Source organism: Gamsiella multidivaricata, assembly GCF_025024155.1.
Source record: "Gamsiella multidivaricata strain RSA 2152 chromosome Unknown BC939scaffold_44, whole genome shotgun sequence".
Taxonomy (NCBI): Eukaryota; Fungi; Mortierellomycota; class Mortierellomycetes; order Mortierellales; family Mortierellaceae; genus Gamsiella; species Gamsiella multidivaricata.
In genome coordinates, this window is record NW_026251752.1 from 195565 (window position 1) to 205878 (window position 10314).

Consider the following 10314-nt stretch of genomic DNA (forward strand, 5'->3'; position numbering starts at 1 on the left):
TTTGCCGCATATTTTCCAACATGAGCTCGTTCGAGAAAGTAAAGAGACAATTAAAGAAAGGTGTACTGGGTGGGCCAGCAGGCACAGGAGGACGACTAACAGGACTCAAGGATCAACAGACAGCTGAATCGTTATGGACAGGACCATCCGGAACATCGAATCACTACTGCGATCGCCGGATTCTCAACATCAAATTCTGTTTTTTTGCACTTAAACATGTCATCCTGGCATGTCTTTGATTCGACATCGGAAAGCAAAGCATGATATTTAGAGGACAGGAATAAGGCGAGACAAGGAAAGGGATCATGGTTATCGAATTATCGACATCATCTTGTGGCAGTCGATCATCTTGATCCGATCGATCATTGGAATTCCATGCCGAATCGCTGATCCAACACTGCTCAAATCAAGTGCCAAGATTCAAACGGCTCTGCAACACAACTGACAGACTGGCAATATCTCAGGACGTGACGCCAAACAGCAATCACCACATGCATCGTCGCTTGATATGCCCCTTTGGAATCTTGATCAGGTTTTGTAAGGACGACGTTAACTAACCGAGGTCTTCTATGGACTGAATTAGGTGGTTGTCATCGACGGTAAGGGCCACCTTTTGGGTCGCCTTGCCTCCATTGTTGCTAAGCAGGCCCTTGCAGGTCAGCGCGTTGTTGTCGTTCGCTGCGAGGAGTTGAACGTCTCAGGTTCCTTCTTCCGTAACAAGCGTAAGTCTTATCTTCTGCTCGTTCAACAACTTGGGGTCACGCCTTTTTTACCAACGCTCAGGAAGCAAGGACGTGGACAGCGATCAGGAATTCACAACATAGTTTTGATGCTGGACGTACAACATCAAGGCTTTAATTGCGAGGAAGACGACCATCCGACAGTTCTGCTCTTTTCAGCTCGAAAGGTCGCCAAAGTTTTTTGCTCGGGAGATCACATTCTACAGTTTTGAAAAGCAAGGCTTTGGTGGCGACTTTATTGCCAGGATTACTATACCATGATAACACTGCAGCGCAGCATCTAGGCACTTTATCAAACCGTTGTTCAGTCCACCTTCGATATTGCACATCTGGTCTAACTTGGCGTAATTTTTTTTTGCTACTTCATGGGCGTTACAGTGAAGTACCACGCTTTCCTCCGCAAGCGTTGCGTCGTCAACCCCGCCCGTGGTGCTTTCCACTTCCGCGCCCCCTCCCGTATCTTCTACCGTGCCATCCGCGGAATGACTCCTCACAAGTCTGCCCGTGGTGCCGCCGCTCTTGACCGCATCAAGCTCTTCGAGGGTGTTCCCCCACCATACGACCGCATGAAGCGCATGGTCGTTCCCTCGGCTCTCCGTGTCCTCAAGCTCAAGCCCGGCCGCAAGTACTGCACCATCAAGCGTGTCTCGCACGAGGTCGGCTGGAAGTACAATGACGTTGTCGCTAACCTCGAGGAGAAGCGCAAGGTCAAGTCCAAGGCTTTCTACGAGCGCAAGAAGGCCATCGTCAATGTCCGCGCCAAGGCCACCGCTGCCAAGTCCTCCGAGTTGACTGCCGTCCAGGCGAAGATTACTGCTCTTGGTTACTAAATTTCTTTAGAGCTCTAGCCTTTATGCCAACACTCTCTTGAAAAGAAGAACAAAGAAAAGAAGAAACAACGATTAAATTGACGGATTGATTTCTTTTTTTCGCTTGGAAAAAGAGTTACAGGAAAATGTTATGTGTTCTGTAGTATCAGGCACCGTTGTTATTGCACGTGTGATAAGCCACTATTTCTATATTTCTAGTAAAAAGCGGTTCTGTGTTTTGATGATTCTCCTCCTCCCATTCCAACTCTTCCACTTTCGACATCATGCCACCAAAGAAGGCCGCTACCGAAGAAAAGATCCTCTTGGGCCGTCCCTCCAACAACTTGAAGATTGGTGTTGTTGGTCTGCCTAATGTCGGGTATGTAGTCCTGGACCAATATGGCTCTCCTATGATTTTCAAAGGCTCCGGCCAGTGCACCAAGAGACGCAGCAATTGATATCGAACACTGCTCATTTTTTACAATGTTAATAGAAAGTCGACCTTCTTCAATGCCATCACCAACTCGTCGGCACCTGCAGAGAACTTCCCTTTCTGCACAATTGATCCTGAGGAGTCCCGCGTTGCCGTTCCTGACGCACGCATGGAAGTTTTGATGGAAAAGTTCAAGTCGACGAACAAGATCCCCGCCTGGTTGACGGTCATTGATATTGCTGGATTGGTGAAGGGTGCTTCGGCCGGAGAGGGTCTCGGTAACGCCTTCTTGTCCCATGTCCGTGCCGTTGATGCTATCTTCCACGTCTGCCGTGCTTTTGATGAGGTCGATGTCATCCATGTTGATGGAGAGGTCAACCCTATCAAGGATCTCGAGACCATTCACCACGAGCTCCGTTTGAAGGACGAGGAATTCCTCAAGAGTGCCATGGCTGATTTGAAGAAGACGATGGGACGCCTGGGATCTAACAACACTGCGCCCGAGCGTGCTCGTCAGGCAGAGATGGCCATTCTTGAGAAGCTGTTGCACCACATTGTTGAGGACAAGAAGGATGTCCGCTGCGGTGACTGGAACAACAAGGAGGTCGAGGTCATCAACCCTCTCATGTTGCTCACTGCCAAGCCCGTCATCTACCTCGTCAACTTGAGCGAGACTGATTACATCCGCAAGAAGAATAAGTGGCTCGCCAAGATCCACGCCTGGGTCCAGGAGAACAATCCCGGCGATGTCTTGATCCCATTCTCCGGATCCCTTGAGAGCAGGGTAAGACAGTGTTTATTGTTGCTTCATCTATTGGATCTAGAGCTCATACACCTCAAGTAACGGTACTAATCTAGCGATTTGATCGGCATGGGATTTATAGATCTCTGAAATGGACGAGGCTGCCCGTGAGGAGGAGTTGAAGAAGATTGGCACTACGTCTGCATTGCCCAAGATTGTCGTTTCCGGTTACTCTGCCCTGAACCTCATTTACTACTTCACTGCCGGTCCAATGGAGGTAAAAAGCCCAGCGTTCAATTGCCCCTGTTTGTTCTGCCTGGAGACATGAATTGAGCCTGTTTGTTAACTTGCCATCACCCTTCTTTTTTTTTTTTTTTTCCTGCTGCGCCATCCACTACCCCTGATTTTGTCCAATAGTCGAGATGCTGGACTGTCCGCAAGGGAACCAAGGCTCCTCAGGCAGCTGGTGTCATTCACACTGATTTTGAGCGCGGTTTCATTATGGCTGAAGTCATGCGTTACGAGGATCTCAAGGAGCTCGGAAGCGAAGCTGCTGTCAAGGCTGCTGGAAAGTACATGCAGAAGGGTCGTGATTACATTGTCCAGGATGGAGATATTATCCATTTCAAGTTCAACGTCACTGCCCAGCCCAAGAAGAAGTAAAATAAACCCGGTTGCACAGCTACAGAAGTGGAAGTATTGTTTTTGAGATACAAGATACATATCGTCTCAAGCACATTCTCATTGGCAATGGGCCTGATTATGGACACGTTGACATATTACGACACATCATTCGCTCGGTACTTAACGTCACTGCGCCTCGTTAAGCATGCACCATTAGTTGCCCTTTATTTATCTATGGACTGTTATCGGCTTCATCTTCGGTCATGTCCAGTAACGCCAGCCGGGGTGCATATCACACAAATCCTCGCCCTCCGCCTCGCGTGCAAACTCTTCTGCAGTAAGCCGATCACGTCGCGCGTTCTCTCTGATCAGCAGCGTCTTTGTGATTAACGCAAAAATTACCAGGCAACCTGAACAGGCCGCGCAGATGGCATGACCTCGAACGTACCCATTAGGAGCATCGTCAGCTCTGTAGACCTGTCCACCAATACCGCCACCAATATTCCCGAACGAAATAATGGCTGCAGTCGCGACACCGCGTTTCGTATGTCCGCCAATGTTGGAAGTAAACCAGCTCACCTAGTAATCATAGCCGTCATTCATGGTGAGAAAGGATTGCCAGATGTAAGCCCTCCTGCTTCCTATTATCTTCCACGCGTCGCTACTTTGCCATAGAATGATAAAACTGCAGATAAGGGCTTACCATGGGTGCCACTATGCAAAAGTTGCCAACAGTTGTGATGGTTAAACAAATGTAACGAGCTGTCGTGGAACTGTGCCGGGTCGCGATAAGTAAGATATAACCGAGACAAGAGAGCGCTCCAGGGAGAGCAACATGTAATCCACGTTCCTTTGAGCGGTCTGAGGAGAATGCCCAGAGGATTGTGCAGACACATGCAATCAAGTATGCTGGAACTGTCATGATCTGTGTTGTCAACGCACTAGGAAATACGTCTTGTGTTAGCGTTTGGATAGTATTCGATTGTGAGGTGGCAGAGTCTGTCCAGCAATGCTGGTATTGGAAACAGTTATAGATACTTACTCCAAGTTGAACCCAACAACGATACTGGGCAGGAACAACGCAAACGCGTACAGAGGAGTCGTGCTAAGAATGTAGATCATCATATGCATGTAGACCTTCCAGTCCTTGAACACCATCCTACACTGCCGCCATGAGAAATGCGTCTGCGTTGCTGGTCCGGCATCGATCCTCAGCCTTTTCAGCAGCAGTTCCTTTTCATCTTTGGTCAAGAACCGAGCCGTCTCTGGAAAATCCGGCAGAAATATAAACACGACGGTCGTCAAGAGTATTGTCGGCAAACCCTCCAGAAGAAAAATCCACTGCCATCCTATGTCATGTTGTGGAGGCAAGGAATGGGGTTTACTTCAGTCTCCATTTCAAGCTGAACTGTTGTTACTTTGGAGAGAGAATAAAAGGACGTCTAGGCTGCATAGGAATCCGATGTGTCTGTCCACAGCGCAACTCACCATGGAGTCCACGGATGCCTTCCATTTGAGCGATACCATAAGCCAAGACTCCTCCAAAGGCTCCTGCCATGGTCGCTGTGCTAAAAAAGATGCCATTACGAAGTGCCTGCTCATTTCGAGTGTACCACATTGAGAACAAGTAGACGATACCCGGGAAGAGACCACTCTCGGCCACACCCAAGAAAAATCGAGCTACCAACAATCCAGAAGCGTTCTTGACCGCAGCCATGGCCATCATAATCCCTCCCCATGCTAGCATGACGAGCGATATCCATATCCTGGGACCGACTAGTTTAAGACAGATGTTGGAGGGGACCTCAAACAGGACATATCTAGGAGAGCCAGAGGAGGTGCGAAAAAGCACAGATCAGAACAAATTGACAGGGACATGCTAAGGTATGGAATTTAAGGGAGATTTTAAATGCTTGCTTTGCTGTTTACCCGATAAAAAAGATCGAGAGCGCCCAGTTATACTGGCTAGGCGTGATGTTCAAGTCTTTTTCGATCCCGGCAACCTTAGCGTTGCCTGCAAGACAAAAGGATACCCCATCCGCAGGGTCATGGAAGGAAAGAGATACGAGAGATATGTTAGTGTATGGGGAATTTTATGGTTTACTTTCAGCATAGTAAAGATCAGACGCTCGTACTCGTACCGATGTTAACGCGATCGAGGAATGAACACAGATAGAGTATAGAAACGAGCGGGATGATACGTCGATCGATCTTTGCAGTCAGTTTCTTTAAAGCGACTAGATCCAACGACGTAGTGGAGGATGTTATCACTGAGGAGTTGTCTGGAAAGTTATCGGGGAACATGTCACCCTTTTCCGAGTCCTTGGCTACGCCTGCATTTTCCGACGAAGCCATGTACTGAGCTCCAGGCATGATATTTGAAATCTCACTGGCGCTCATCATGACATTAAAATGAAGACGATGGGTATATTTTGTTTAATCGGTTGAACCAGAGTGCAAGGAAGGAAAAGCGGAGGCAGTGAGAAAAGGACCTTGAAGAGATGGATACCCTTCATGTCCTTCATTCCCATGCCTGGCCCCTTTCACTTTACTGTCTGAACAAATGAGAATATGCATCTCAGGGACAGATGTTCGTCTGGATGCCCAAAAAAAAAAAAAAGAGAGAGAGAAAGTGAAGCGCCCTACTCAAGATCAAGGGGCATAGGAAGGAAGGCAAGAACCATCTGTATCCACCTGTAAATATGGATCTCTACCAGTGAGCGGCAGTGTTGCTCCGGGTTCTGGTGAGTAGGGCCCTATCATCCTGAAGCATATGTATGGTTATTCTGGGCAGATATGGGAGGTTATGCGCTGTCTGAGGGCAAGTCAGATATGGTAGGTAAGAGATGAGGACGTGATCTCGGATGCTAAACCTGTTTTCACTGAGGCAAGGTACGTCTGTTTCGAGATATTCTTTTGTCGCGCCATTCGGGCAACCCTGTCTTCTTACTTTGGAAGCCTACCTATTTCACCTCATACTGCTCCACATTAGCTCACCCTCCGGAGCGAATGGTGCGTCATGAGGGGATCTCGCTAAACATCATCCTCAGCCAAATAGAGTGCTCATGGACAAACCTTGGCGAAGAAACGCCACGAACCGGGCACTTCTCTTCCTCCACACCCCTACACTAAAGTCTTCGTAGATCCTTCGGTCTCGCCCTCTGGTCATACTTTACAAGCCAACGTGTACATGTATACCCGAGGGCACTCCACAGAGATAGATCGATCATGGGCTGCACCTTATTCGACCCCTTCCTCGGGATTGGTTTAATAAGGCGTTAGTCCCAGTTCAGCCCGCAAAATCCCACGAACCCCCAAAGATTCATACACTTTCATGTGCATTCTTTGAGTTGACAATCCGCATCCGATAAAGATTGAGAGAGGCAGCAATTCCAACAGCCGCGGCCAGGGAGCATGCCATAATGCTGCTGATCAATAAGCTCATCCTACTTTTGAAGTCTTAGGTCGGTTAAATATAGACTTTGTCACACTCCCCCTACGCGATCATGGCGGTGTCTAGGCTACCTCGTCCAAAGGCGTGCAGGCATAGCCCATCTAAATGTGTTTGGCAAGCAAAAGGGGGTCCAAGGGGTGTCGAATACAGTACAGGATAGTGAAGGATACTGTCTCCCGTAGCGCCAAAATGATACTGTGTTACACATTGAAGGTGTCGGCGGAAATTAGCCGGACCAATTTGTTTTGTGTTGTTTGGTTGTTTTGTGTTGTTTGGTTGTTTTGTATTGTTTGGTTGTTTTGTTGTGCAACTAGTAGGTTGTCCAACAGCACAAAGTTGGACAAACCTGGCCTTGCCTAGAGGTGGAGAACATGCACGTTCATCAAAGCAGATCCTCAACAGAGGATGGATGTGTAGGTGTATTGCCACATCGGCAACAACGAGCTTGGGCTGAAACCAACTGAGGAAGCGGAGGAGATCGAAATAAGGTAGTTTAAGCTTACTTCCAGCATGCTGATTTTATCCGGCTTAGGGTCCGCTCGCTTGCATTAGACGTCCAACCCCTTGGTTTGACCGGAGGACATACTTGAGCCTCAACGCCCTACTGGCTAGGTGCAGCATTTCCCATATAACACAGGCAACAGACAGGCAGGACGCGGCAAGGGCGAGTGTTGACATGTATAATAATACCTTGGCTGTCGATGTTATCCCTATCTGGGTATCATCCAGGGGTTTGTGTGTTGTTGTTCTTCTGCTATCTTTGGCGGGTCAACACTAACCCGGGCCACTATCCCAGCCCACCAGTACAGTACGCAATATTGCATCCGGGGCAATGAACTCTTCGTACTACCTGTGTACTGCACGAGAGCCGTAAACAGCAAGAAATTATCTTGGGCTAGGCGGATTGGTCGACAGGAAAGGATAGACCCTTTGCCAAACACTGTTGCTGCTGTGAATGAGGCACTGCCTACTCACGCGCACTCTTGACCCTGGAATAGCACACACCAGATCCCGAGAGGTTCGGCCTTTCGCCATGTCTCCTAGCCTCGCTGGTGCTATTATAAAAACGAAATCTCTCTTCGTCCTCGTTTCTTGCCTCCTCTTTCTTTGACCATCCTCATCCTCAGCAGAAACCACTCCCCACTCTAACTAGTCCCCCCAATAATTCGCCCTGTAAACAACCACCCAACACTTATCACACACACATAGACAGCACAAACACAAAACGCAACATGTCCCACATCGAGGAGTACAAGAGTCCCCGTATTGCCACTGAGGTCGTAGTTGCCCCGGTCATCATCAATCCCGGTCCATTGGGTCTCTCTGCCTTTGCTCTTACAACCTGTATGTTCTCCTGCTTTGCTGCTTCTCGCTAACAAGTCGGTCCGCCGTTTTATACACTGACAGCGTTTCGTCCCTTTCATCCTATCTTGACCAGTCGTCCTCTCGCTCTTTAACTTGGGTGCTGGTGTTCCCTCAGGCGGTCCAGTCGAGGTCGTCACCGGATTGGCTGTCTTTTACGGGGGCATCACCCAGATCTTGGCCGGGATGTGGGAATTCAAGGTCGGCAATAACTTCGGTGCTACCGCCTTCACGTAAATTTCATGCTCAGTGTTGTTGAAAACGCGCGCCGAAGGACCTTTACATGTGCAGTAAACCTGACCAAGTTTTTTATATCATATCCGTTCATTGCCCACTACTGCTCTACTGTATATAGCTCGTATGGTGCCTTCTGGCTGTCGTACGCAGCAATTTTGATCCCAAGCTTCGGTATCATTCCAAGTTATGACAAATCGGACGTCCACGCCCTCGATAATGCTCTGGGCATTTTCTTGCTCTCCTGGGCCATCTTCACCTTCATCCTCTGGATCGCGACCCTTCGCTCGACAGTGGCTCTCTCGACCATGTTCTTCGTCTTGACCTTGACCTTCTTGTTCTTGGCCTCCGGTCACCTCGCCCACATGGATGCTGGCAACTACCCCACCAAGATCGGAGGTGCCCTCGGTGTGTTGACCGCGCTACTTGCCTGGTATAACGCTGCAGCCAGTCTCTTTACTCCCCAGCATACCTTTGTCCGCTTGCCCGTTGGTCCCCTGGCTCGCGCTCAGATCGAGTAAGATAAGAAACTTCCAGCTTTGGAAGTGGTTTCACCTGCAGCATCACGGGGACAGTGATAACTGACGAACCAGCAGCGCTCTGGCTTCGAGTCCTTTTCTGGTTACTGTAATCCTTTGTACATATGAGCTGTAGACTAGCATAATAAAAAGAAGGACAGGAAGCGAGCTTTGCGCAGACTGTCGGAGATGAAACTGTCTTATGGTACGCAGTTGGAACACATAGGCAAGTTCCACTCGTCTTACCCCACAAACTTTGGTTTCATCTGCCCGCGGCATCATAGTGGGTGTGGTTTTTACGATCCCGATCCCAAAAGCACCAAAGTTTGGAGGCACCAAAGTTAGGTTCACTACTCATTTGTCAACACCAACAACAGACGCCTAACAAGCGCCCGATTTCCTTTTCTACCAAGTTGCCGGGATAAAAGTGCTGTGCATGATTCTTCTCCAGTCAACGGGCGCGGTGCCTCAGGACCATGAAGACTGAGCAGTGGAACGGGCTCAGGTAGATAGTTTGGTGCTGAATACAATGTCAGGATTAGCTACCAGCCCCTGTCAGCTCCACTATGCCGGAACCTTGAAGGTCTAAATATTCTGCTGGGCGGAAGGGCATAAAAGAATAGGCGCCTTTTTTCACACAATCCATTAGGTTTTTTTTTTTTTTTTTGTCCAGTCTACCATTCTCCGCGCCAGCCACAAGGGTTGGATTTGTCATAATGATAATAATAGGCCACCTTCTCTCTTTATTACAAGGCAAGAATTATCCTTGCAGTAACTTCGTTGACCCTGCGCGTCAGTGAACCATGGCGCAGGATCCTGTCTGCGCTAAATCGAGAATCGTAATCTGGGCAGATTAATATACAGTTCGTGCCTGTCGGCTCATGAAAATGAAAGCCTTATCTGCAGTTGCGAGCATTGCTCGACAATAGGGAACGCATGGAAGCGAATAGACTACGATGATCGGTATAAGAGAAGTGATACTATAAGCCGTACGCTACCAACGAGGCGCCCGTGTCTACTGTAGCAACGAGCGTTGGTGCTGAACGAAAGGAGATACTTAGTGCTACTGATGAACCTGCTTCACGTAGCTGATAACGATGTTGATCAAACTCTTGTAGGCATTTTGACCTGACATGTAGATGGCTGTTCTTGGCCCCACCAATGTTCAATGTCGATGGAGCGGCGCCGATATCGCTGGGCGAGAAACAAGACCAGAAATGAGACGTTGATGAGATGGAGCGAGTGCGCCACCGACTTGATATCTTGACTCGCGCTTTGCCACCAAATTTCCTCTGGGGCTGTAGTATCTGTCTGGTTTGTAAGGTTGTCATAGGCAACGCGCTTCATCCCCTTTCCACAGTTGTCCTCTCCACCAAAGCAGAACCAATCCACAGTCGC

The 10314-nt window shown here is 48.7% G+C and overlaps 4 protein-coding genes across 4 annotated transcripts; 3 read left to right on the top strand and 1 right to left on the bottom strand.

Annotated features, from left to right (window-relative positions):
• Window positions 1–13: 13 nt before the first annotated feature.
• BC939DRAFT_455525 (60S ribosomal protein L16) lies at window positions 14–1570 on the top strand (the record flags this gene model as incomplete). Its single annotated transcript, XM_051556208.1, has 3 exons — window positions 14–38; window positions 584–722; window positions 1119–1570. Exons 1-3 carry the CDS (start codon window positions 21–23, stop codon window positions 1568–1570), a joined length of 609 nt encoding a protein of 202 aa, XP_051410922.1. The 5' UTR covers window positions 14–20.
• Window positions 1571–1792: 222 nt separating this feature from the next.
• Window positions 1793–3419, top strand: BC939DRAFT_455529 (GTP-binding protein YchF). The gene is made up of 4 exons (XM_051556209.1): window positions 1793–1928; window positions 2043–2766; window positions 2867–3001; window positions 3142–3419. The coding sequence occupies exons 1-4, from the start codon at window positions 1834–1836 to the stop codon at window positions 3385–3387; spliced, it is 1200 nt and encodes a 399-aa protein (XP_051410923.1). The 5' UTR covers window positions 1793–1833; the 3' UTR covers window positions 3388–3419.
• Window positions 3420–5948, bottom strand: BC939DRAFT_455532 (major facilitator superfamily domain-containing protein). The gene is made up of 6 exons (XM_051556210.1): window positions 5490–5948; window positions 5278–5362; window positions 4837–5168; window positions 4391–4697; window positions 4052–4289; window positions 3420–3927 (listed from the first exon to the last, which is right to left on the bottom strand). The coding sequence occupies exons 1-6, from the start codon at window positions 5749–5751 to the stop codon at window positions 3610–3612; spliced, it is 1542 nt and encodes a 513-aa protein (XP_051410924.1). The 5' UTR covers window positions 5752–5948; the 3' UTR covers window positions 3420–3609.
• Window positions 5949–8001: 2053 nt separating this feature from the next.
• On the top strand, window positions 8002–9274 carry BC939DRAFT_518306 (GPR1/FUN34/yaaH family-domain-containing protein). The gene is made up of 3 exons (XM_051561179.1): window positions 8002–8146; window positions 8241–8397; window positions 8520–9274. The coding sequence occupies exons 1-3, from the start codon at window positions 8035–8037 to the stop codon at window positions 8917–8919; spliced, it is 669 nt and encodes a 222-aa protein (XP_051410925.1). The 5' UTR covers window positions 8002–8034; the 3' UTR covers window positions 8920–9274.
• Window positions 9275–10314: the final 1040 nt, after the last annotated feature.

Excerpts from the sequence above, each read along its gene's own strand:
- BC939DRAFT_455529 (XM_051556209.1), top strand. The coding sequence starts at position 1,834 with ATGCCACCAAAGAAGGCCGCTACCGAAGAAAAGATCCTCTTGGGCCGT. Across the intron at positions 2,767-2,866 it reads CCGGATCCCTTGAGAGCAGG|ATCTCTGAAATGGACGAGGC; the intron begins GTAAGACAGTGT and ends TGGGATTTATAG. Across the intron at positions 3,002-3,141 it reads TCACTGCCGGTCCAATGGAG|TCGAGATGCTGGACTGTCCG; the intron begins GTAAAAAGCCCA and ends TTTGTCCAATAG.
- BC939DRAFT_455532 (XM_051556210.1), bottom strand. The coding sequence starts at position 5,751 with ATGATGAGCGCCAGTGAGATTTCAAATATCATGCCTGGAGCTCAGTAC. Across the intron at positions 5,169-5,277 it reads CTCTCGATCTTTTTTATCGG|ATATGTCCTGTTTGAGGTCC; the intron begins GTAAACAGCAAA and ends TGGCTCTCCTAG. Across the intron at positions 3,928-4,051 it reads TTTGCATAGTGGCACCCATG|GTGAGCTGGTTTACTTCCAA; the intron begins GTAAGCCCTTAT and ends TATGATTACTAG.
- BC939DRAFT_518306 (XM_051561179.1), top strand. The coding sequence starts at position 8,035 with ATGTCCCACATCGAGGAGTACAAGAGTCCCCGTATTGCCACTGAGGTC. Across the intron at positions 8,147-8,240 it reads TGCCTTTGCTCTTACAACCT|TCGTCCTCTCGCTCTTTAAC; the intron begins GTATGTTCTCCT and ends TATCTTGACCAG. Across the intron at positions 8,398-8,519 it reads TTCGGTGCTACCGCCTTCAC|CTCGTATGGTGCCTTCTGGC; the intron begins GTAAATTTCATG and ends TACTGTATATAG.